The following is a 25,425-nucleotide window of genomic DNA, read 5'->3' as shown; positions in this document are numbered from 1 at the left end:
TGCCCCGGTCTGGGCTGCTCCATACCCCTACCCGGGTCCCAGTCTGATCCCGACCCCGATTCCGGTCCCTGTCCCGGTCTGATCCCCACCCCGGTCCTGATCCTGACACATGTCCGGTCCCGGTCTGATCCCGACTTCGACTCCGGTCCCAACAGCAGTCTGATGCCGATCCCGACCCCAGTCCCGATCCCACTCTGATCCCGATCCCGATCCCGATCCCGTTCCCGATCCCGTCCCCGATCCCGCCGCCTCCCCCGCGTGAGGTCCGATAGCGCCACCCAGCGGCCGCCCGGCCCCTTCGGCACTACAACTCCCGGCCTGCCTTGCGGTGCCGTACCGTGGGGCGTGCCGGGAACCAGGGCAAGTGGCCTTTGCCTCGGCAGGCATGGCGGTACGCTGCCGCACCGTAAAGTGCGGTACGTCGCCATAGCGACTGTTCTCCCTCCTCCTCCTCTTTGCGACGGCGCCGTGCGGTAGCGGCGGGTGGCGCCTTTGTCCTGGCGGCGGCGGCCTGACGGGGCACCGGGTCCGGGCCGGGACCGGCGGTGAGTCTGCGGGTCCGCGGCCCCGGTACGCGGAGCGCCCACGTGAGAGGCTTACGGCAGCGAGCCCCGCGGAGGGCCCGGTCCCTCCCGGCCCTCGGCTGGGGCTGGGCCGGGCGTGCCTCGCGGCCTGCGGGCGGGCCGCGCCTCCGCCTCGCGTCCGGGCAGCGCGGGACCACCGGGATTCGGTGGGGCTCGGTGGGGCTGCTCCGCACCCCCGGAGTAGCCGGTGCGCGGGTTGAGCGGCGCTGGCAGCGCCCAGGCCCGGGCGGAGGTGGGGGAGGCACGGGTGGGAGCGGCGGCCGCCGACGAAGCTCCCGCCCGGGGGTCCCTCCCCGCTGCGCCAGGAGCTGCCCGGGGTGAGCGGGGGCCCGGGGCAAGGGCGGCGCGGGGCGCGTTCTGCCGGCGGGAGGAAGGCGGAGGCGCTCTCCGGGTTACGGTGTGGGCGGCACCGCGTCTGCCCAGGTACGGGGGGCCGGACGAGCGGTGCCAGCGCTGCCCCAGGAGGACCCTCCCGGCTTTCGGGAGGGCGCGTGTCTGCTCCGGGGGAAACTCCTTGGCACTTCTGCCTTCCGTGCTGGCTGTTCGGCTCTCGGTGCCGGCTGTTTCTGTTTTGCCCCCGAACTTCTTGGAGACTTGTGTTTCGCTTGTGGCAAATTAGTTTCAATATCGCACTCCAGCAGAATCTTGATTCCTGAAGCTGTAGCGCTATTAATAAACAGCTCTGGTTTTAAATGTAAGATTTTTAGAGAGTTGTGGCTTTAATTAATTTCCAGAGGATTTGTTGGCTCATGAGGTGCCGTGGGCTGTTCTGTCGTAGGACCCACAGTAACTGCGCGGGGAATTGGCACCTTTAAACTGTCCCGGTGCCTCTCTGGCTGCATCCATACAACAAGACTTAATGTGGGAATTAGGCGTTCTCCTGATGTAGCGTGCCCAGAGGTGGGACAACATTCATTTGTTCTGGTCTTATGATCGCTAAATAGCCCTTAACTATGTAATCTGCCTAGTGGAAAATGGTAAGAGGCAGTGAATGATCTTAGATGAGAGTTCTGGAGTAACTCCTCTGTTTGGGATTTACTGATTGTTTAGAAGCGGGAAAATAACGCTCTGTTTTTCTTAATGTGGCAAGTTCTTGCAGCCTCTTTCTCAGACACCCCCAGCTATCCCCACCCCTCAGGAAAACAAAAGGGAATTTCTTACATCTTTTTATACTGAAAGTGAGGTGTCCTACCAGCAGTTACAGGCCTGTTTGACACCTGTTTGCTGTGTGTGTCTGTGGCATCTGGAGACAACCTGCACAGGGTTCTGTGTTCCCATCTCTCTCCCTGGTGGTGCTTGGAGCCAGACTGGAGAAAGCCATGACCACTGCATCCTGCTCCGAATGGGAACTTGGTCTAGATTGCACCTTCCATGTTTTATTGCCACTTTATCATTTTGAGGGAATTTTGAAAGCTTCTCCACCCTCGACTGATGAGAACTTGAGCTGGAGTAGTGGAATAGAAGTCCACTGCTTCCATGTAAAAAATTTTGGTTTTCTTGGTACTTCTCACGGGGAAGATGAAACTCTGTGTATGTATGCGGACAAACTTGCAGGGGGATTGGGGCAAATATGATAAAGGAGATTAATTTTGTTGGATTTTGGTTTGGGTGTTGGGTTTTTTCCTCACTCCAGTTCTGGCAGTTAATTTTAAAAAGTTCATTAGATAGGGAAGTGTTCTCTGCCTCCCATCTCCACAGGGTTTCCTAAAAAGGGGGAAGAGTGATACAAATGTGAAGTTGATTGATCTTTAAAGGATAAATAAATACATTTTATGTCTCAAATCTGGAGTAGATTTATTTTTCATGCCAGTTAAGTGTTGCAAAAGTATTTATATAGAGCCGTCTTATGTTTTTTGACATTTATTTATTTAGAGATTGCTTTTAAATTGTATGTACTCTCGGGTACTGTTAGGGAGTGTGTTGGTTGTAGGCATTGCATGATTAAAAGGAAAAGTTTCTGTTGATACACTCAATTTCATCATCTTTCTTTTTGCAGGCTTCTTGCATGTTACAAACAGAAAATCCCATCCCGCATTCCTGTAGATGAATGTTTAGGAAGCAGAACAACTTTATTAAATAGTTTTCAAACTTTTAAGTTCACCTTGAAAGTTTCAGTGTTATTAATTTCTTTAAGCTTTGTCTAATGGTGAATTTTAAACCAGAGAGTCAGAATCACGGGGATGGTGTTTTTTGTTAGCTTTGGCAGTGTTATGTTATTTTTTTTTGCTGGGGTGGGTTTTTTTTTTTACTTGTTTGGGTGAGTTTGTGCAGTGAATGTGGCTGACTGCTCCAGCTGTGTGCAGGGGTGTGGGCTAAGGGAATGTGCTTTTGCTGCATGGGGAAGGTGGGGAAGGGTGCAGCATTTACCTGGGGGTGGTTAAATTCCCAGCTATGGACCCGCCTGCTGTGGGAGCTGACATCTCCATGGGGACAAGGATATGCTGTCTAATAGAGATGCAGATGAGAAACTGTGCTTTCTGGGATTGGAAAGCTGAGATTTCACATGTAGTGAAGTGATCCAGGTATGGTCACCTGGGAATATTTCAGCAGTATTTCCTGATGCCTCATTCCAAGCCCTACTGGAATATTTGGGTGCTGTTATGCAATGTTGCAATGAGTGTTTCCTTTCTGCTTATTAAAATATTGCATAAATTTCAACACTTCTTATCAGTGGATTGAAGAACTAGATGTGACAACAATGGGTGTGTTGAAAAGCTTAAAGTTAAGGCATTTTAGTGGAAAATTAGTTTTATTTGTATCTTAGTTTGGAGTTAAACCATTAAAACCTATTTGCAAAAGAATTAGGTTTGCTACCTTTCAGTATTACAGAAAAGCTCGACCAAAATGCTGCAGTGAGTGTTTTTGCCTGACCTCTGTGTCCCTCGTATTAAGATTTCTCTGGAGTGAAGTTTGCGTCAAGCAGACCCAGTTGGCTTCTAGTCTGCAAAGCTGTTAAGTTTAATCTTGTTCCAGTTTAATTTTAATGTCATGGATTGAAATTATATGCGTGGCCATTTTTTTTTTTTGCGAAGAGTTGCATTTGGAACGAAAGCAAAATGGCTCGAGGACGCAAGAGCAATAGCATCAAACAGAGCGACTTCACTAACAGCACCAATCCTCAGGATTTAGAGAGAAGACTTTTTGTCGGCAATTTGCCCACAGACCACATGACTCGTGAAGAAATGGAAGAGATATTTTCAAAATATGGCAAAATCAGGGGTTAGTATATTATCTTATGCCTTTTTGTGGCAGGGATTTCAGTGAGAAATATTGCTTCATGCTTGTCAAATGCTATTTGATGATGATGAGAGGAGTGACCAATGTTGTTCCTAAATAGTGACCTTTTAATGATAATTTTCTCTGCCTGCATTTTCTCTGGAAAAGTGATTCCTTCAGTACAACTCAAACGTAATGCAGATATATGAGCTATGTTTTAGCTTTTAGCTCTCAGTGTGATGTCACAGTACTCTTTCAAGTGACTCCATAGCCTCTTAATTAAATCTTGGTCACTTCCTGGGCTGTATTTTGGTCACTGCCTTGTCAGAAGGAACTTGATCAGAGTCTTTGAGCTCTGCATTTTGATCCTGGTGGATTTGATTTTCCCAGGAAGCTTGCATAGTGGTTTCTGGGTAGAGCACAGCTGGTGGGGTTAGCGATGGCCGGGTGTGGGTCAGCACTGTCTGTGGTTGTAACCGGTCTTGCCCTGCTGTTAACTCTTGCAGCCCTCAGCATGTACCATGGCTATGGGTTCGTGCAGTATGACCGTCTAGAAGATGTCCAGGCCGCTCTGGACGGTGAGAAGGGTCGCCTTTATAAAGGGTATAGATTAGGTAAGGAAAACTGCTCCGCGCTCTCCTGACCCCAGCATGCGTTCGGGAGAAAGAGTGCTGTTGTTTTAAAGCCCTCTGGAAGGGTCACAATGTGACACTTGTCTGGCCTTAGTCTCGATCACCTTACTCAGTATGTATTTGCCCCCTGAGTTCCTGCTGTGTGCTTCGCCTGCAGTGTGGTTCACCTTGCTGCCTGGGTCTTACCCTGAATTTTTATGTGCTAGTATTTGGAAAGCTCTGTTAGCCTGTGTAAGAAACTGTGCAACAAGTAAGCCTTGAAAAGGGATCATTGAAACCTCCAGCGCAGAGTTTAATAACGTTTGTAAACCAAAACTGGGCTTCATCTTGACATACTCAAAGGAATTGGTCACAGCACTTAGCAGCTAGTTGGCTAAGTAAACTTAGCTGGGATTTTTGCACAAGTGGAGCCAGCCTTTAAGCAGTGCTATAAATACTGGGTGCTTTAAAAAGGATATTTTCATAAAGATGAAGATAATTCTGCTAAATGTGCTGGGAGCAGACTTAAACGGAAATGAATGGTTAGAAATCCACGAGTAATATTTTAAATGCAAGGAAAAAAATTACTTTCAAAGTAAGCCTATGATAATTTGAAGAAAAACAGTTTGACTTTAAAAAGAATGACAGGAGGAATAAATAGTAACCTGTGGGAAGGTGTATGTACAGTAACAAATAAGAGCCTGAAGATGGAAATGAAGGCAAATAGACAAGAAGGGTAGAAGGATACAAGAAGAAATGATGTCCAGCATTATCCAAGTGTAGAGGCTTAAATAGGAACAACTTTGGCTGTTTTAGAAGCTAAGGGTAACTGACTGGCAATGATAAAATTTCTAACTGGAGAAGACCAGTTAATGTTTCTGCTGTCTGTTTTTGGAGAGGCAGGAGGTGTATTTAATATAATTTCCATTTCATTAGCAAAACCAAAAAGGGTAAAACTGCAGCTACCAAAACTAGATCTCTCAAAAGAATTAACATCAGTAAGGCTCAGTGAAATGCTGACCTGCCTAGTCTGTTACTGGTGTTTTTCCACAAGCCTTGGAAAACTAGGGAGTTTCCAGGTAGCTAGTAGAGTGCTGCAGGTGAGCCAATAGGCAGGGTAAATGGGATGAGCCTGGCATCAGTGCCTGGGAACAAAGGGATTCTTTCACCTGACACTGGTGAGAAGGCAATTGACTAATGTCCATCAAAATAAATCCTGTCTTAGTTACTGTTATAGTACTGCAAGCTCAAGGGCTGGAAGCAGCAGTGTTGATGTACAGATTGCTGTAAGGTGTTTGATTTGATAAGAAACAAGAATAGTTGAAAACAACAGAGTTAAATGGATTTAGAATCTAGAATGGAGTAGATGTAAGATAGATGGAATTTCTCGGTGCTTTGAGTGGTGGTCTAGAAAAACTGAGTCCTGGCCATACAGTGCTTTTATAAGTGACTTGGAGAAAAAAACATGTTTTAAAAAGAGGATGAAATAGTGATGATTGACTCATTGATGGTGAAGGGACCTGGACTTCCTATCCTGGATGCAGACAGACCTGAGCTTTAAGTGAAGCTGACAGGGAAGGTCTGCACCCAGCCAGAGTGCTTTGGTCATCCTTGGCTGTGCTAAACACAGGTGTGCAAGTAGGGAGGCTTTGGTACCTGTGGGATTTTGCTGCTGGAAGAGTGCTCAGTTTTGGTATGCCTGATTCAAAAAGGATAATGCTGAATTGGAAAAGCCTTGGAAAAACCTGACAGAGGTTTAGAATTAAAGAATGAGCCCTAGTAAAAACCTCAAGAGAAAGGAGTGATGTGATCTGTGTGTTACAGACAGACCTGGAGATCAGGGAGTTTTAGTGTAGTAGGAACAGGTGCGACAATGCCTTAAATGTGAATAAAGTCTTTTCTCTAACAGCAGAGTAATTGGCTTCTGGAGTAATTTATTGGATCTGTGGTGGTTTCTGTGCTCTGAAGACTTTTAAATTGGAATTGGATGTTTTGCTAAAAGATAAGCACTAGTTCAGTGCCACTGCTGCACTTGAGATAGGATTGTGATTCCAGAAGTTCCCGTCACCTGTGTTTGTTCAGAAGGTTAAACTGTGTGATTACAGTGGCTCTGTCATCTCAAAATCCTACAGGACAGAAGACTTTTTATTTGGGCTTTTTTTTCCCGAAGTTTTGTCAGTGTTCAAATACTTAACTTGTAAATGCTGTTGGCATTAAATAAAATGTTACTAAATGTGTTATTTTGCACAAGAAAAGGATCCCTGTCAAATTTTTTTTTTCTTCTAGAAAAATATTTTTGTGCAGATTTAAATACATTTTTAATTTGAAAGAAATGTATGATACTAAGTGTAAAAATCATAATAGGTTTCTTCAATGGCATCTTAAAACAGAAAATAAAAATAATCTTAAACCAAAGAAAGCAGCTAGTGTCTTGCTTAAAGATAACACTTGACTTTAAGGGGAAAAATTATCAACTAAAAAATAAATGCAAAGAGAACAGTTACTTCAGTTATGCTGCCTTAGTAGTAAACATAATCGTTAATAACACAATAAGGTAAAAAGTTTTGGGAGGGTTTAAATCCAGTGTAGCATTATACAAGTATTTCCACAAATGCACAGAAGTGTTTTCGTATCTTTAGTAGCAAAACCATTTCAAGAATAAATGTCCTTCAGATGTAGTTTGTAACAGTAGACCCTGCAGCTGTGTGTGATCCTGGAGAGATGCTCTGGGGTCCTGTGAGTGGTGTTATGCTGCAGTTGTAGGTAATGTTCAGATTGTACTTGCTTCTCTGCCCCCACAGAGAGGCAACATGCTGCTTGATTGACATCAAGAACAAAAATTAGACCTGATCCTTTAATTACAATTTTAATCTTGAAAATAATGAAGGATAGTTTGGGATGTTACAGAAGATATTAAGACTGAGTGTGCCTAAAGACATCATGGCATGTTTATATTCTCATGCAAGAGCTTTGAAAGTAGTTAATGCAAATAAGTCATCAGAAATGTTAATTGTTGATAGATTCTGGGGGAGCAGATACAGCCTAGGTTTGGGTTCTTTTCCTTAGAAGGTTCTCAGTAAAATGTCTAAAGTCACTTATCTGTTTGCTCTTGCCCCCCTCCAGTGCATTATTTAATCTCCAGTCAGCTGTCATGGGAGGCTTTGAGAACAGTGGGGGTCCCTGACAGTTCTGGGCAACTTCACTTTTGCTGGTTGAGGACAAGATTCTGTTTCTTCAGCTCTCTTACTTCTTGGTGTTTCCCTTCATGGTGTTTTTCACGGAGATGCTCAGAAGCCAACCAGTTTTCAAATTTCTGATCTGTTGCCTCAGTTTGCATCACATTAACAATGGTGTTTTGAATGCACCATGTTGACTTCATAAGGAGCCTGTGTTCCAGGCTCCCGGATCCGTTTGTCAGTGGTGGGGGCTGTGCACCTTAACACTGCAGCAGTCCCTTGGAAGGCAGTTGCACGTGTCCCTTTGAGAACCCTTGGATTATTTCTGACAAGGGTACCAGCATGCTCCGCTGAACAGGACTGGCTGTGATCTTAAGACTGTGCTGGCCATCATTCCTTTCTCGGAGGTTTTCAGACTCTGCTTTTTCTCCTAGAGTCCATGAGTCGCTTTCTGCTTGCTCATAGACTGCAGAAGAAAGAGATTCTCTTATGGAAGAAAGAGTCTGGATGTAGGCCTGAACATGCAGGGTTAAAACTTCACCCAAGATGTCCACCCTATTTTGAAGTCAGAGAAATCCATGAAATTTTCATTATGTTGTACTATCTAAACTTAATAAAAAATTGTCAAAGTGACAATGTCTCTCTGCTGAATGGATTTCCTTGCACCATCTGGATGTTGTTGAGCTTAAGTTGCTTTCATTTGAATTGTGCTGATGATCTTTTTTTTGTTTCATAGCATTGAACAGATGGGTTGATTATTCTTTACAGATATTAATAAAGCAGTGGAAAGAAGAAATATGAATAAGGCTTCATCAAGGTCCAGTCCGACACGAAGGTAAAGTACCTGGAAGCAGTGAGTTATACTAGGAATTCAGGCCTTCAGGGCATGAGCCCAGCGGCCTGTGCTAAATGTCTGTGTCTCTTCCCTACTGCCACTTCCCCAGTCAAACGGTGATGCTCCAGCAGGAAAGTGGCCACTCCACTTCTGAGAGCCCTTTTGGCTCTGGCACCTTGGGAGGCACGAGGGAAACTCTTGTGTCTGCTGCCGTTACTGCAGCCCTGCATTTGGTTTTGCAGCACAGGCTGTAAGAGACTTGGGAGGAAGAATACACTTGATGTTTGCTCCTGCCTCCAAGGATCAGAGAAGCCGAGGCATATCTAGAGAATGCAAAGGGGCTGCAGCGTTTCCAGTGCTCTGCTGCAGAGAATTTTGGGGTCTTGCCTGTTCTGATGTTGAAAGCTTCCAATGCTGCGATGAGACTGGAAAAGATCACTTGAGCGACACACAAGACAGAGCAAACGCCTCTTGCACGGTCCTGTCTGCCCATGTGGTTGTGTTATCAGTGCCTGGAGCCAGCCCACTTTGTGCAGTCACTGATGTCCCCTCCAGCTTCTGGCTTCCCACCCCTCAGTGGGCACAGCACGTTCAGCTCCTTCACCTCCTCTGTGTGGGCAGCCACAGGCAAGGGGCGAACGTATGGATTGGCCTGTCACAGGAAGATGACTTCAGTTTCCTTTCCACAGCATCACTAGGAAGCACACAAATACACGCTCCAGTGTAGCTTGGTACATGGCATCCACCCTGTGTGCCTCTGCTGTAAAGCTTTCCATGAAAAGCCATGGTGCTTGTTGGACTTGAAGGTAATCAAGGTCCCACATGTCTGGTGTGCTTTACTAACTTGACCTGTTAAATTACCAAAAATGAGAAAAAAGTGCAACTAGCAAGACATCTACACAAAAAAAAAAAAAAAAGCCCGGAGAAGGAGTAGCTGCAATTCTTGGCACCATCTAGGACTTCTGCATGCTGCACTTACCCTACACAGGGCCAAATGTGCTTGCAGAGACCAGTGTGTGGGCATCAGGCCCAGGAAGTGCTGGGATTCCTGTGGCAGATGTAGCAAGTCTTGGGCCTGGGATGTGCTCGATGCTGGTGAGAGTACCCTGGGAGTATGTGAGCAGTAGGCACTGATGGCACATCTTTGGCCTCAGTGCCACCAATACTGCAGGGGTGAGGGGCAGGCGTCTGTACAATGAGCGTTGGTCCTCGGACCACACTGCAGAGGGACAAACAGCAGGCACTGATGCCATGGGCATTGCAACCTGTGCCATCCTGGCTGTGTGCAAGAGCAGGTGCCTGTGCCACAGTCCTAAGGAGCACTGGAGGTGCATGAGCCGTGGTGCTGTGAACCCCAGGTTGTGGACCGGACAGCATCCGAAGGCTTTGGTGCTGCTGTGATAGGCACTGGATTTCAGCTGGCACTGCATACACTGTGGACATCCCATGTGGTTAGCACCAGGTCCCAAGCAGCACTGTGGGCACAGGCGGCAATGGGGTCACAGTCATCAAGTCCTGGGCATGGCTGTGGACAATGGACTCTGGACCACACTGTGGCCTGGGAACAACAGCTGCCAGTGCCAGTGCTGCGGAGCCCCACGCTGCACCGCATGCAGCAGTGCTGGGCCAGCAGGGCCGAGTCCCCAGCAGATGCAGGTGGTGGTGCTGATGCTGCAGGAGTCGGACCATGGTGACTGAGGTGTGGAAGAAGAAGGTGGAAGCTTTTCCTTTGTGCTGCCGTCTCCCTTGAGCAGGGAAGCCATGCAGGCACAAGAGCCGAGGGTACCTGTGCCACATCTCTACTTCTGTCGCAGTTGTGCGTTGTTCATTCTGGATCTGTTTGTCTCTGCGGATAATGAATGTGGCCTGTTCTGGTCACCCCCGCTCCAGCTGGAATAAATGTCATATGCCAAACAATTCCCCTGCATCTGGTTGTTTTGCTAAATGGTCTCACAGCTATGGAAAGTTCAGTGATTTAATATCCATTAGAGCAAGTCAGAAGTTTCCCCTGAGCTTCTGCCATTGTTCATTGTAGGTTTTGGGGGAAGGGGCTATGATGTTCTCTCACAGGATGTGGTTTCGATGCAGGTCACAAACAAAAAGTGGATTTATATGTCCAGGAGGCTGAAGGAGTTTACACCTGGTTGTCTGCAAATTCAGTATGTCACTTTGAGGAGGAGCCTGTGTGTGCTCTTGGTGGCATCTCTTAATTTCTCCCAAAAACTGCTTTGTACCTGACATGCCAACAGAGGATGCCAGCACTCTTAGGTGTTCCTAGCACAGCTGGGTGTCTGACACCAGAATCCTTGCACAGACTCTGCTCTTCCGTCTCATTCCTGTTGCTCTGCCTGACACCAAACTTGGGCTCATCCACCTCATTCTCTCCACGTGATCACTATGTGACTGCACTGCAGTGGATGCAGACTCAGGTTCTGCTTATCTTTCATAAATTAGATTAGGCTGTTTGAGGACTGTAAAAGTCATGTCAAGTATGGGAAATAAAAAGATTTTAAAAGCTGGAGTTTTTTTCCTGATGGTTGTCAATATATTGGGGCAAAACCAGTCCAAACACATGGAGCTCTGTAGTTTCTCTGCAAGATTTTTTTTAATGTTTGGTTTTGACTACAGTGAAGTTATGGTCTTCTCTGGAAAACAGAATGCAACCTGGAAAAAACCCTACTACTTCGGGAAAAGATGAAGACTGGAGCATTATTCTTCCTTCCCTCTCAAGACTGCAATACAAAGTCTGAATGAGATGGATCATTCAGAACCAACAGAGAAGCCTTTTGTGGCCACTGAGGATGTGGTGCTGGTTGGGTTTAGTATCTTCTTAACATGGGCCGTTATAAGCACAAGACTGGCTTTTTACAGAAATTATCCCTCAAGTCCAGGACAAGGCTATACCTGTCTTTACTTTCTGTCAGCAGCACAAACCCAACCACAACATGGAACCTGCAATGCCTTTGCTCATAAGCTACTCCTTTTTTAATCCTGTGCCAATAATGTTACTTCAAGTGTTCTGCTGTCATTGATGAGTGAATTTAATGGATCCCTTGAACACTCCTGGCTATCACATATTTGTGGGTATTAGCCTACATCACCTTAAATTCTCTCAAAGAATTTGCCAGACATGATTGATAGATGAGCTGTGGCTGATGTTGGAGGTCAGAGGCCTTGAAATGATGGTTTCTGAAGTGCCCGTTCACTTCATCCACAGGTGCTCTACACTTAGTGATGCTCCATTAAGGAGCTTTCTGGGTCTTGTTTGGCTGTGCTGAATATTAGAATTAAGAACCTTCTCCAGACTGCTTCAAAAATATGACTTTTGATCAATTTTTGTTGTTGTGGGATAGGAGGGAGGATACAGCTGCTGTGAAAGGTCGCTTTGGCACCTCAGGTAAGAGATCTAGGGGTAACTGTACTCGTGTTGTTAGCAGGCTAATGGAATTTCCCTGGTGTTTTCCTCAGAGAGCAATATGCCTACGGGGATGGCCGAGATGCCAGGCGCGACCGCTCCCCTCTTCGGGGGAGCCCACGGAGAGACCCCAGAGATGGCAGGGATGGCAGGAACGGGCGAGATGCCAGAGATGCTCGAGACATTCGAGCTAGAGACATGCGTGATACCAGAGACCACAGGGACCCACGGGACCTGCGAGACCCACGGGATATCAGGGATCCAAGGGACTTGAGGGACCCACGTGATGTTAGAGATCTTCGCGACCCACGGGAGCCACTGTATGATCGATACAGGGATCCGCGGGATATGAGAAATGCACGAGATGTGAGGGATCCACGGGACATGAGAGATTCTCGGGACCCTCTGTACAGGTAAACTCTGCAGGATCCTATTTGCCAAAATGATGTTTTTATGGCATTTCTGCCACAATTGTTTGAGGTGTCAGGTGTTTAAGCAAATCACCCTGGCTGGGGACAGTTGGGTGCTGCTTCGTGTCCTGTGGGGAGCGGATGGGTACCTCAGAAATTAAACTTGGGGGAGGTCTGTGTGTGATGCGTTGGCCAAAGTCGCTGCCTGAGATGGTGCTGGAGGAAACCCTGTGCTGCTTCTGAATGTTGCAGACGAGACGAATCTTACGACCGTTACCTGCGCCTCGAGGACTACTATCGGCGCAAGGACGACTCCTACTACGACCGCTACAAGGAGCCAGAGGGTGAGTACCTGTACCGCTTCAAAGGGAGGGTGCAGGAGTGCTACGGTTGTGGTGCTCTGGTGCTCTGAGCAGGTCTGAAGGGTGTCACTCCTTCTGTCCCTGCGGCTCATTTCAGACCGCCTGAAGCGCGAGGAGCGGCGCCGGGAGGAGCTGTACCGTCAGTACTATGAGGAAATCAAGAGACGTTTTGATGCAGAGAGACCCGTGGATTGTTCTGTGATAGTGGTGAATAAACAGACAAAGTAAGAAAATAGTTATAATCAGTTTTATTATTGCATGGTAGAAGAGAATGGATTTAAACTTAGTCCTGCCTTGAGGCTCTTTGTCTTAGAGGTTGCTCTTGAAGAGAGTGGCTTTAGAGTCCCCAGAAAGCTACCTCTCCCGTTTTTCTTCTGGGTACATATGTTGATGAGATGAGGAAATGTATCTTGTGCTTTGCTTGTATTTCTGCCTTGTAATCTATTGCTATACCTTCTCTGATACTTTTATATGTACTCTCCATATAAGCCTACGATTTCAACTGGTTGTAGGGGCCTGTACTTACTTTTCCTGGATAGCATGATATGGAACTTAGGAATATGTGCCAACCAGTTGACAGTACAGAGCAGGGGTCAGGGTGGATTGGGGGGTGTTCGTTCAGAGTTCCTGCCAGATTGTTTCCTAGGCCAGACACCAGTCATTGTCATTAGTCCAATGTGCAAGAAATACAAAATCACTGCTGAAGGCAGTTGTGGACGGAATCGAAAGTAGGTATAAGTAGTAACCAGGGTGATCTCACATGGCTGTCTGAGCACTTAATGAGTTAACGGGGCAGGCACTCTTTTGGGAACAGGAGGTACACCTGGCACAGTAGTAGAGGGCTGTAACAATGTCACCAGTCTGATGTCTGTATCTTTACAATTAAATATGCTAAAGAAAGGAAATAATGTCAATAAATCACAGATATGGCTTGTAATCTGGGGAAAATGTTTGTCAGGGGGGATGTTAAAGCTGTCTCCTTCACCCTTCAGGGAAAATATCAGGAGTTGCTTTTCTTTACTTTGCTGTACATGTGGGGCAGAAAGAGACAGCTGGCGCTTGCCTCATCTGCTGGTAGAAAACGGAGCAGGAAATGGGAACAGCAGAAGCAGTGAAACTAGAAATAAACTTCTGATGGAGTTGATTACCTATTGGAACAAATCTTGAGAGGAAATTTTAGATCCTTTATCCCCTGGTGGCTAAAAGTCTTTGGAAAATATTCTAATAGACCGCAAGTTATTGTGCTTGACACAAGAATTTTTTTGTGTCAGAGGATCAGCTTAATGTCCCAAGAATCATTTGGTTGTAACAGCTACAAGCCTTAAGAGTTGGAGCCTGCTCATAAATCTTGGGTATTGACTGATATCACCTGCTGTACACCTGTTGAAAGATGACTCCTGAATGCCTTAGATACAATGATTTTACTTGGAAGCTCTTGAAAAGATGGTTGAAGAGGGGACAGTTTTGGTCTCTTACAGACTTTGCCTCCAAAGACAATAAAATTACCCTCTTTCTTGAGGTGTGGGTGCACACAGACTGAATTCCTCAGGCTTTTTGTGCAGTCAGTATTGCAGGTTTGGTTCTAAGTACAGTAAGCTTAAAAAAAACCCTTGGTAATTTAAACTCAGCCTTGTGAGCTGTGGTTTGTGCTTGGAAGGGGAAGTCTGTAGCAGGGTGTACAGGAGCAGTGGATCCAGAGATGCTGTGTTGGCAGTGGGTTAGAGCAGAAAGCAGCTAGTAGAAAAGAGCAGGCCAATAAGGAATGAGGCACGTGTGATACTGAACAAAGCAGGAGTAAATGAGTTCCCTAGGTGGGCTCCTCTGCTCTGTACCCCTTGGACCTCTTCTGGCGTAAATTTCTTCCCCTGATGAATTCAGTTGAAGCACATTTATGTGTAAACAAATTTGTAATAGTGTAAATCTCTTTACAAACAGTGTTTCTCAGCTAAGCTAAGGCTTGATTTGTAATTTATTTCAGCTGAACTGAAATGACTGATTCAGATCAGAATAAGGGCTTTTATATTGCTATAATGGGATTGCTTTAGTACTGTCCTGGTAAACACCATGAAGCTGGGCAAGTAATCAGAAAAGCAAATCTGAGACAGTGGAAAGGATGCAAGTGCCAAGGTTTCTGTTTCTGTATGTGACTGACTTGTTAAACTGCTGGCTTTGCTTTGTGGTAGGGAGTACGCGGAGTCAGTGGGGCGGAAGGTGCGGGATCTGGGCATGGTAGTGGACCTGATCTTCCTCAACACAGAGATGTCACTGACGCAAGCCCTGGACGATGTGAGCAGAGGAGGGTCTCCTTTTGCCATTGTCATCACCCAGCAGCATCAAGTTCACCGTTCTTGCACTGTTAACATCATGTTTGGCACCCCACAAGGTACTGAGGTCTCAGTAGGCTGGGAACTGTGTGGTCATTCTGAACCTTTCTTTCCGGCAGAACCACACAGGACAAAGTTCATCCTTGCTGTCACATAAGCAGTTATTAATGACTTGACACCATGTCATAAATGTGAATATCATTATTTACAAGCTTCCGTAATACTCTATTTGCCCCTTGTCAAAAGGAATGTCTAATTCCTGCCAAGAGGGAATCTCGGATGTGTTCTTGGTTCCTAAAACTGCCAGCCTTTGCATCTCAGGGCAAGTCATGGACCCCAGGGCTGCGCTGCTCTGGGAGATCTCAGTAATACCAGCCCAACTCACTCTACCACTTGTTGCTCTCAGAAGGAGCCTGTTGGGAATGTGACAAATGAAAGGCAGGTTTTAAAATCAAATGTGATTTGATAAGGATTTGGTAAAGGTGGAGATTTGATAATGAAACTGGGAAGAGTTATGAAAAAATAGAACCTACAGAGTGTTTGGGTATACAGGCTCCACCTTCTTAGCACCTTTACACTTGTCACATCACTCTGCATCGCCACAGGGTGTGACTTAGTTGTTGCATGAGGGTGGGTGTAGGTACTAAAAATGCCTTTTCAGAATGTGATTGCGGAAAGCAGCTGTTGCTCTCGTCATAGGCCTGTTCATGTAATCTGTCAACACAGGTGACTGGTTTGATGACAGCTGAGCTTTCAAAGGTTGTTTCTCCCTTGCTGTGTTCCCAAGTAATGTTCTGTGAGTTCATCTGAAAGAGGAAATGTCTGAGTGCACAGTCAGTGTTTGGTGTGTGCTCACGGACTGGAGAAGCCGGGCTTTTTAACATCAGATGCAGATGTGATAAGAGAGTTCCCTCATTTCCTGCAGACACACAGCTCACACACACTGTCACCAGGCTTCCCACTGCCTTTAGTTTTAACTCTTAACTCTTTTGCTTTAACACCTGTTAAACCTTTGGCAGGAGGCCAAAGCTTCTTTTCATCACTGGATCTGCCAGTGTATCAGACCTGATGGGAACCCCAGTCATTAGCTCATCCACAGCTCATTCCAGAGATTAAATATGCTCACTTCAACCGCTCGTGGCCACCTTTGCCTGCATGTTTGTTTCAGGGAAGTGCTTCACAACTTGTACAAAGCCTAATGTTAAAATGAACCCAAGTTTCCTGTTAGGAGGAAAAGGCTTGCAGGATTTGTTGTTCTGCATCTGTAAAAAAGACCCTGCCCAGAGCTTTGGGCACTTTTGGGAAGGTAAAGGCTCTTTTGATTTCCCAGTTTAAATCTATGTTCAGGTGAATGTTTATGTGTGTGCTTTGGGAGGTGGAAATAAGGACCTCAGAACTCACCACTGGAATTGCTTATTACTCATTGTATCACAGAAGAATTTGATTGCTGCTTATTGCCTCAGAGTGGTGAATGTGAGCACCATGTGACACTGAGCCAGTGCTGCTCCCTCCACAGCTACATGTGCACATGAGATGTTAAGGCACTGGCAGTACAGAAACAAAAATATTCCCATGGCTGTCCTTTTCTGGGAAGCATACAGCCTTCAGAGGGCAAGTTTTGGATCTGTCCAAGTGTTTAGCAGTAAAATGACTGGGACCGTCTCATCTCGGAGCACCGAGGATTTATGTGAGAGGTAGAGGGAGCTGCCTTCAGAGGGCAAGTTTTGGATCTGTCCAAGTGTTTAGCAGTAAAATGACTGGGACCGTCTCATCTCGGAGCACCGAGGATTTATGTGAGAGGTAGAGGGAGCTGCTTTCCTTTTAGCTGGTGAGAGACAAGAAAGACATTTCTGGGCTGATGGGATGACTGCTTAGAGCCCTCAGCTGTGGAAGGAATGGCTGGCCTTGCTGGGTGATAGCCGTGGGCCTTCTGTTGGCTTTGGAAATGTAACTGTTCCCATGTGCCTGCACACACACTCCCCGAGCAGTTCCTGCTGCTAACTGGGCTGTGCTGGCAGGTGGGAGGAACAGCACCTCTGTCAGGGTCACTTTGGGTCACTCAGAACATTTCTTCCTTCATGCAGAACACCGCAACATGCCCCAGGCTGATGCCATGGTGCTGGTGGCAAGAAATTACGAGCGCTACAAGACAGAGTCCCGGGAGAAGGAGCGGGAGGAGATCGCCCGGCAGGCTGCCAAGATGGCAGACGAAGCTGTTCTGCAGGAGCGGGAGCGCCCACCCCCCATGGAGGAGGGTGTCAGAGGAGGTCACCCTCCCGGGATCCAAACTCTCTTGAACCTGCTGGCAGACAATCGCTATGTGACTGCTGAAGAGATGGATAAAGTCATTAATTACCTGAGAGACCGGAAGGAACGGTTGCTGCGAGGCAGCACTGAACCTCTGCAGGGTGAGTGCCTCAGTCGCAGACAGGGTTTATCATGTGGTTTGTGGCCCTCAGGACTGGGACAGGAAAAGAGTCCTGGGACTGCAGAGGAGTTTGGGAGCATAATATCCTCATGCAGCACCTCATTTTACTGAGATGGACATGTCCTTGCATGTCATGAGACAATTTCATGTGGAAGAGTTTTCATGTGGAAGACCTTTTATACTGGATTCTCTCAGGGCAACAGCAGGACTGCCATAACTGGTTGGGCTGCTACACGCAGTTCTGCAGAGTGGTTTGGGTTCCCAGAGCGGTGCAGCTCCAATCTGAGGGTGGATGTTCACTTACGTTGTGTCTTTGGGAGCTGTTTCATTAGGTTTCTTCAGATGTCCCTTCAAGGGCATTTGCAGGGCTTTAACCTTCTTTCCTTTCTTTCCCAGCACCCATGTCAAGGCAGCCTTTGGGGGCACCTTCAGGATCATCACTGGGTAGTCAGTCCAACCTTCCAAGTTCTCAGGCTCATCAGAGTTCACAGCCTCTGGTCTCTACTCCCTCTGTTCCAGTGTCCTCTTCTACTCCTCAACAGGAGCTTCAAGCAAAAATCCTCAGTCTCTTCAACAGTGGGGCGGCAGCGGTGGCAGCAGCTGCCGTGGCAAACAGTGGTCCCACAGCCTCCGCAGGCTCTTCGGGCAGCACTCCCAACCAGAACTTTGGTAACCTGGCCGGCGGGCAGCCCCGGCCAGCACAGATGAATGCTGGAAATTTAAACCAGCCTCAGCAGAGATTGCAGACTCCAAACACGCAGATTCCTGCTCTCCCGGGCCCTTCAAGAAACACAGGTCCGAGACCTGGGGCTCCTCCACAACCTCAGCCGCTCTTTGGTCAGCACCAAACCCGCCTCCCTGCGCCTGGCAATGTGCCTGCCCAAAGGCCGGTGTCTTCTGGTATCAACTTTGACAACCCCAGTGTACAGAAAGCCTTGGACACCCTTATCCAGAGTGGTCCTGCACTCTCCCACCTTGTGAGCCAAACCGTGGCCCAGGGGCGAACGGGGTCCTCAGCCCAGCAACCGATGGGTGCCTACCAGCGACACTATTAGAGCTGAGCTGTTGGGCCCATTCCCCTTCCCTTTGCCATTCCATACTTATAGCTGTTTAAGGAGTCTCCCATCCTTGACCCGGGACAGATGCCCTGGATATGCATGTCCTCTCCACTCTGGCGAGAGCGTACCCCCTGCAGCATTGCTGCCAACGGTTGCTGGCGCTGCCCTCCCTCTCCTTCGTCTGGTTAGCAATGTTTGGAGCAGAATGCTCAGTTTTCTCCACAGCACGATGTGCTGAACTGTGTTGGATCATTGGTTGTCTTGTCCCATCCCAGAAGCTGCCACAGTTATTGATCCTGCTGCATTTTCCTTACTCCCAGCACCTGGTGCACCTTCCCATTGAGGTGCAGTCTGGGCTCAATGATTGGTCTCAGTGTAGTTTTGGATTGTCGGTTTTGAGGAATTAGGGGACTGAACAGAGCAGCATACTGATGGGCCTTAGACACCCACCACTGTGGAATGGGCACTATTTTTCTTTTGATTCCTTTTTTTTTTTTTTTTTTGCCCCTTCTTTTAATGGCATATAAACCATTTGGGAAGTCCAGTGGTAGTGCTGGCAGCCAAAATCATGAAGCACATGCCTGACCACTCCTCAGTAACCAGGACTGTGCGGTCCATCCGCAGCTGGCCTGCCCTGTCCAGGCAGGGAGGCTGGTGTTCCTCACCTCAGCCCACTCACAGAGACTGGCAGCTGTGGGCTGAGCACACATCTGCAACGCAAGAACTGCCAGCCAAGGCAGAGATTTCAAATGGTCTGTCAATTTTCCTACCCTGAGTAATCAGTGTTAAGATCAAGCTGGTAAATTTGGCGTGTGAATTTCCTTTTCTTACAATCTTTGGCACGGTTGTTAGTGTAGCTTAGTTGCAGCCATGCTGATGTGCTGCTGGCTCTCTCTGGGAATACCTGTCACCAGGTATTGGGGGCAGTGCTGCTCTATCAGACATCTCATTGCTGTTGATGGATGTTCGGTCCATCTGAGGAGGAGAGGCAGTGCCAAGATTTGATACCATAATTTTAAATGTTTTTTCAACACTTTAGTAGCTGCAGCAGACAGTGGAGTGTAAATCAGGCAGTGATTCCTCCCCGTGTTTTTAACTGGGAACATACTTTGATACCAGAACACAAAACATCACTTAACTGTGTGGTCCTCCCTGTCATGGCCTTCTTGGAGTCTGTGGGCTTCCTGCAGGGAACCAAGAGACACTAAGAAAGCAGTGGATTGAAGCAGAGGACATTGTTTGTCCCAGGTTGTTTGTGTTGTAGCATTTCTTTTATCTCTGTGCTGTTAACAAGAGGACATTACTTTCTAATAAAAGGCCAGAAAAATTACTTGTTGCATTTTTTGACACTTTAGTACTTCCAGAATACATCATTCCACTGTGTTTGCTGTTAATCTCCTCTCCTGGATAAGCTGTGCTGGAAGCTCCACACTGGATGCTGAGCAGAATGTGTGTGGACCTCACAGGTCCTGACTCTTGTACAGCACTGGGGTAGTCTCAGGCCGGGAGTTGTGGTGTGGCATGGCCAATGTGAGGGGTCCAGAACCTCTCTGGTGACACGTGGTGGGAGGGACAGGTCCGGATCAGTGCCACAGCCAGCGTGAGGTCAGGGCTGCAAGTCCCTGTGCCTTCAGCACTGGCATCCCATGGCTCCATGCTGCCATCATCCCACAGCCAGAGTCTGGACAGCAGTGTCTGTCTGCTGTCTCTCCTCCTGTTAGATCCCTTTCTCCACCTCTACAATCCTGCAGCCAGGTAGAACACTTTTGCTGGGGTGACCAGAAATCTTTGTGAGGTGAAATGTGGGAACTGCATCCCTTCGGAGAGGCTGTTCCTCTCCTTGTGCTTTGCTTCCTCTGCAATCTGCACCCTGTCAGAGTTAGGACGTGTTATGGAAATGGTGCAAAGTAGCTGTGAAGACCTGGAAGCAAGTGAAAAGTCCCCGTGCAAGTAGTGAAGGGTGTAATAAAATCATTTATTGCATTTTGTGCAGACAGGAGTCTAGAAAAATGAATACAGGTAAAGCAGTAAAGCAGTAACAGGGAGCATTCAACAGCTGAGGAGCCACTCCTCCATGAACACCTGCACAGAGAACACGGGGTCTGCACCGAGGCGGCCTAATGCACAACACTGAAACACACACAGAAATTAAATGCAAGCCTAATAGGGTTTTTTTTTTTTGGTTTGCAACCTGTTTTATTTACAAGGTTTTAAACTTAATTGCATTGCTCTGCACACAGATTCTCTAAAACACAAAGCATTCTAGGTCACTACATGTCTATTGAAATATTGCACTCGAATAAAAGTCACTTGAATGGACAGAGAACATCTAGCTACAGTGATTAAAAGAGTATTGAATGAACCGACTTCGTGATAACATTCATAACAAATATATTGCACATGTAGCACAGAAAGTGTTGTAACCAGCAAATCTCAGACCTTTCGGTCTTTCTGCTAGTTTTTAGTCCTGCTACACAGAGGAGGGTCTTGACTCTTCTAGTGCAACTCTTGCCCTTGTGCAGTCTCTTGTCCTTCCTCTCGTCCAGCCACAGACCAGCACCCGTCCAGGCTGGACACTGCCTGTGCCTCCTGTCTCTGCTGCCCTGTGGCTTGCTGTCTGTGCTGCGTGGTGGCCACAGTGACCTGAGCTGCCCACTGCCACTCACAGGGGCCAGGGCTGCTTGGCCCTCCTGCAGCAGGGACTGGAGCACAGGCCACCAGCGCTGTGTGCTGGCCGAACTTTCCCTGCCTGCTGTGGCCACACTCCAGCCCACCCTCCCATGGGTTGTGCTGCTCAGTGCTGCTCCAGCAGCAGCCTGCCTGTAAAACAAACTGGGGGGTCAAGACCTTCCTGTCTGGAACAAAAACCGGACCGTGTCTGCACATGTGCCAAGGAGGAACTTGCATGTCTACCAGAGGAGGACACTGTCTTCACCACGGTGGAGCGGCAGAAGGGTGCTCCATGGGGAAACTGAACACTCACAGAGGCCAAACGTGCAGGGCTGGGTTTGTAAACTAACATGCAGTGCTGTCTGCTAAAACTGGCCCTCTCCCGCCGACGGCGAGGGGACACGCTGTGGAAACCAGCTCCTGTCTTGCCACAGCCAAACTGCCTGGCAGGGGTGTGGAGCAGCCCTGACTGTCCAGAGCTGTGCCCCCTGCTCTTGCTGAAGGATGGGGAAGGGGAATGCCTTTTTTCAGCAGTAGTGATGGAAAGGAATGGCCTTCCTGCTCCGTGGGAGAGCCGGGACCATGCCTTTGCCGTCAGGGTGGAAGTGGTGCTGAGGGGAACGGGATCCACTGGTGATGCTGGGGGGATGAAGCAAACCTGTCAGAAGTGTGCCCTGGCTGCTCTCACCACTGCTCTGCAAACGTCATTCCTGGCTGCCCTGTACCTGCGGCCAACGGAGGAGCCTCTCCCTGATGCTGCGAGGGTGGCTGCTGTCTGCAGCCTCGGCAGAGGCTGTGTATAACCTGCCTCTGCCCTCTGCCCTGCGCCATGTGCCAGGGCAGGAGGGGACCACGCTCTCTGCCTCAGGCCCAGCAGCACAGGGGGCAGCAGCCAAGCTGCAATTAGAGGGCGACTGCAGGGAGCAAGTGGCATCTTGTGAAGAGGCAGAGCAGCTGGCAAGTGCTCGAGGCCCAACAACATGGTGCTAACACATGAGCTGTGTGGGCAGGCTGCTGTGCCTCCCCCGCTGCTGCTGAAGTGCCTCAAATAATTTTGGGAGGCTGGAAACATCCCGTCAGCTTGTGTGTGGTGGTATAGGGCCAGCTCCAAGGGGCAGAGCAGCTAGACATTGGCAAATCCTGGTTCCCATGGGCTGCCCTTCCCAAAACTAAAGGAACTTTTCACTTGCAGACCCCTACCTGCTCTTCCCACAGCTCCCAGGCTGCTGAGGCAGCAGCAGGACTGGAGAGTGCTGCCCTGTGCATCTGCACAATTCATCAGCCCTGAGCTCCTGTGCTGAAGCCAGATCTCAGCTCAGCCTGACAGTCCCCATGTAAATGCTGAGCTCCCCATGCCTGTGGGACCAGCTTCCACAGCAGCATCTGTGACACAGACCAGCAGCCACACAGGCAGCTACCCTGGCAGAAAGTCTGGCTGTGACTGGGACTGCTCTGGAGAGAAGGGAGGCACTTCGGGAGTGATGGAAATGTAGGAGCAAGGTATGAGCAGGCACAGATGTGCAGCTGGGGCTTGGTTTTGGTCTAGGAGTGTGTCCAAGTAGTATCTTATAGCAAAAAAAATCCAACATCAAAAAACCCACTGCTTTTTATCCAAGCATCCCCAAATAGCTTTGGCCTGGACCTGGAGTAGAGGTGCTCTGAAAGGGAGCACGGGCTGGAGTGGCTGGTGCCGGGGAGGGGTTTCCTGTTCTCAGGGAGGCAGGAGTCAAGGTTGGCAGGGAGTCAGGTGGGCAAGGAGCTGGGACCAGTCAGGGCTGCCCATGCCAGGCAGGAGGCAGCTGCTGCCTGGATGGACACCCGCGGGGATGCTGTAGCAGCACCAGCTCCCTCTGCGCCTCCTGCAGTGCAGAGCAGCACTGGGGAGCGTCTGGAGGGGCGGAGGGGGCGAGTGCTTCAGCACAAGGGCTCAGCTCTGGCCGGGAACAAAGTGCTGCCCCAGGGCCCAGGCTGGCACAAAGCTGCCAGCGCTGCCGGGAGAGGGCAACTCTTAGCAGGCTGCACTTTGAGTGGAAGCTCAAATCTGCTGTGAAACAAGTTCAGAAAAGTCTGTGACTTCTTTTCCCTGAAAACTCTTAATAAGCTAAATTGAGAAGAGAATGAACCTGCGACCTGGCCCTTTCCCAGGGGCTGCTGGTGGCCGGGGAAGGCTGCAGCCTCCACCACCACTCTGGAGCACTTGGTGCAACGGATGGGCTCCTGGTTTGTGCAGGAGCAGCCCGGCTCAGCTCCCCGTCCCTGCGGCCTGGTGCTAGCAGAGCCCTGCATCTCTCAGAATAGATATAGATCTCTATATATAGACTTCATCTGGTTCTATTAACATAAATATGATCACTTTAAAAATACACGTACTGTATTATGTACACTATGTACATGGGGCTGGGGCGGGCGCCAGCGGCACCCTGCTGCCCTCGCACCGCTTCCTGCGTGGTTCCTGGAACCGTTCACATTTGTTAAAAGCGCCTCAGTTTCTCTTCTATGAGAGATGCTTGGGGGGGGGGGGGGGGGAGGGAGGGGCTGGGAAACGGCGGCGGGGGCGACCCTGCAGCTGCTGCCAAAGATAAGAGGTGTTTGATCTGCCCCGGGGGCTCTGCTGCCCGCGCGGGGGCTGACGGCTGTGGTGTGGCTGGTGCCTGGGCTGCCCTGGCCAGCCGGGTCAGAGAGTGTCATGATGCCGGGGGGCGGTAGGACCCCTACAGCCCCCACCTCACTGTGAGGTCTTGCTGGTCAGATTAGCAAACAGCCTTTGCATATGTTAAAAATACACACAGATCCAGACTGTCCTACAGCCCCCGGCAGCATCTGCGACTGCCTGGAGCCGGGGCCAGGGCTGGGTTAGCAGCGAAGCCCTGGGGAGCAGCAGGGAGCGCAGCGGGGCACGGGGGGGACCCAGACATATGTGCAGGCGCTGGGGCCAGCCGGGCTGGCTGGTGCCGGGCCCTGAGAGCCCCCAGTTTAGTGAGGCGGGGGAGCAGGGTGGGGGTCCGGGACACCCCTGTGCCAGGCAGGAGCAGGCACTGGTGCCTCGGGGGTCCCCAGCACCCATGCGGCTCCAGCCGCCGAGAGAAGCCCCGGCTCACGCTGCGCATGGCAGGGCCGCTGCGCGGCTCCCGACACCGCAGCTCCGCACCGCGACTGGTGCACCTGGAGAGCGTGAGGGAAGAGAGAGCCTGGAGTCAGGCAGGGAGGACAGGGAACACCCGCAACCACCCTAGGTCAGGGCTCTTGCTCTCACGGCCTTGCTGTGCTCCAGCACCTGACCCCTCACAGCCGCCCCCCACCCTCTGCCTCCTCCAAACCATCGTGCTGCATCTCCACAAGCTCAGCAGCCTCCAGAGACGACGGTGCCGAGGCAGCGGCGAGGTGGGGCTGTCCGGGTCCATGGCGGTGAGGGGCAGCAGGGGTGCAGCGCCGTGGGAGGCAGCCTCGGGCGCTGCTGGATGTGGGGAGAGGAGCGTCCGGCGAGGGGAGCGTGACGGGGGCCTCTCTCTTCTCCCAGCGCCTCGCAGGGAGGCACGGCGCAGGCGGCGGGCACGGGGCACAGGCGCATCCAGCCGAGTCTGTGCAGGAGTAGCAGCACGGTGGGGCCAAGGTCCGTCTCGGCACAGCCGCCCTCCTGCCCAGCCAGGCGTTGCAGCGGCAGTGCTGGGGCTGGCGGCGGGGCTGGCCCTGCCAGGGCGGGCGGTGGCGGCAGCGCCGAGCTCTGGTGCTCAGTCCGCGGTTCACTGTATATATTTATATATAAACAAGGACAGCAGTGCTGTGGTGTTGCAATGAGGAACAGCTGCTCTGGTGCTGGATGCTCCCGGAAGATCTGGTGCTGCAGTTCGAATGGAGAGATCAGGGGCACGGCCAAAGCCAGGTGAAGGTTCTGCGCACCGGCTGCCATCCGGCCTTCCCTCCTCCCCTCCGGGAGCACGATGCAAAGGGGTGGCGGGGCTCTCAGTGTGCAGACAAACCTCTCTCGCGCCATCTTTCAGGAGTAGATGGTGATGACCTCCCGGCCCCCACCACGCACCAGGAGCACTCGGTCCAGATGCTCCGTCAGCACCTCCAGGAACTCCATGTCTGCACAGCTGTCAAGGAGGACAAACTCCACACTGGAACATGGGGACAGCCCTGTGCCATACCTTCGCAGCCCCAGCTGAGCCTGCAGCACTGACACCTCCACACCAGAGCCAGGAGCTGGTGGGGCAGTCCCAAGCCAAGGGGCCAGGGGACCCCACCCATGCTGATGCTGTGCGATGGGGATGGTGGCTGAGCCAGCAGGTGGCTGAGCCCCACAGACCTCTGCCCAGGCCCCCGTCATGTGCCACTG

General features: G+C 49.8%; 2 protein-coding genes across 6 annotated transcripts in view; one reads left to right on the top strand and one right to left on the bottom strand.

The window, feature by feature from the left end:
• Positions 1-452: 452 nt before the first annotated feature.
• On the top strand, positions 453-19,749 carry NCOA5 (nuclear receptor coactivator 5). 3 transcript variants are annotated; one of them, XM_042049072.1, is made up of 10 exons: positions 453-545; positions 3,617-3,803; positions 4,307-4,414; positions 8,356-8,422; positions 11,891-12,250; positions 12,500-12,591; positions 12,707-12,833; positions 14,793-14,992; positions 17,018-17,341; positions 17,758-19,749. In XM_042049072.1, the coding sequence occupies exons 2-10, from the start codon at positions 3,641-3,643 to the stop codon at positions 18,414-18,416; spliced, it is 2,100 nt and encodes a 699-aa protein (XP_041905006.1). In that variant the 5' UTR covers positions 453-545; positions 3,617-3,640; the 3' UTR covers positions 18,417-19,749. The 3 variants fall into 3 exon arrangements, with proteins under 3 accessions (XP_041905006.1, XP_041905021.1, XP_041905015.1); XM_042049081.1 differs by lacking the exons at positions 3,617-3,803; positions 4,307-4,414 and having other exon boundaries at positions 486-545; XM_042049087.1 differs by lacking the exons at positions 3,617-3,803; positions 4,307-4,414; positions 8,356-8,422 and having other exon boundaries at positions 469-545.
• Positions 19,750-20,373: 624 nt separating this feature from the next.
• The window catches only part of SLC12A5 (solute carrier family 12 member 5), a 31,609-nt gene continuing 26,557 nt past the window's right edge, over positions 20,374-25,425 (bottom strand). For 2 of the 3 annotated variants that reach the window (XM_042049058.1, XM_042049047.1), the window contains exon 26: positions 20,374-25,175. In XM_042049058.1, coding sequence (XP_041904992.1) covers positions 25,084-25,175 — 92 coding nt within the window. In that variant the 3' untranslated portion in view covers positions 20,374-25,083. The remainder of the gene's footprint in view (positions 25,176-25,425) is intronic. The other variant, XM_042049054.1, reaches the window with a different exon arrangement.

This window comes from Corvus kubaryi, unplaced genomic scaffold (assembly GCF_017639235.1).
Source record: "Corvus kubaryi isolate FWS band 111438036 unplaced genomic scaffold, C.kubaryi_AGA036_p1.0 134, whole genome shotgun sequence".
NCBI lineage: Eukaryota > Metazoa > Chordata > Aves > Passeriformes > Corvidae > Corvus > Corvus kubaryi.
Note: the sequence above shows the minus strand (reverse complement) of the source record. Positions and strands in the feature narration are given on the sequence as shown.

Bases quoted from the DNA above. Each gene is read 5' to 3' on its own strand.
- NCOA5 (XM_042049072.1), top strand. From the start codon at position 3,641: ATGGCTCGAGGACGCAAGAGCAATAGCATCAAACAGAGCGACTTCACT. The intron at 12,592-12,706 runs GTGAGTACCTGT...GGCTCATTTCAG, and splicing joins CCGCTACAAGGAGCCAGAGG to ACCGCCTGAAGCGCGAGGAG. The intron at 17,342-17,757 runs GTGAGTGCCTCA...TTTCTTTCCCAG, and splicing joins CAGCACTGAACCTCTGCAGG to CACCCATGTCAAGGCAGCCT.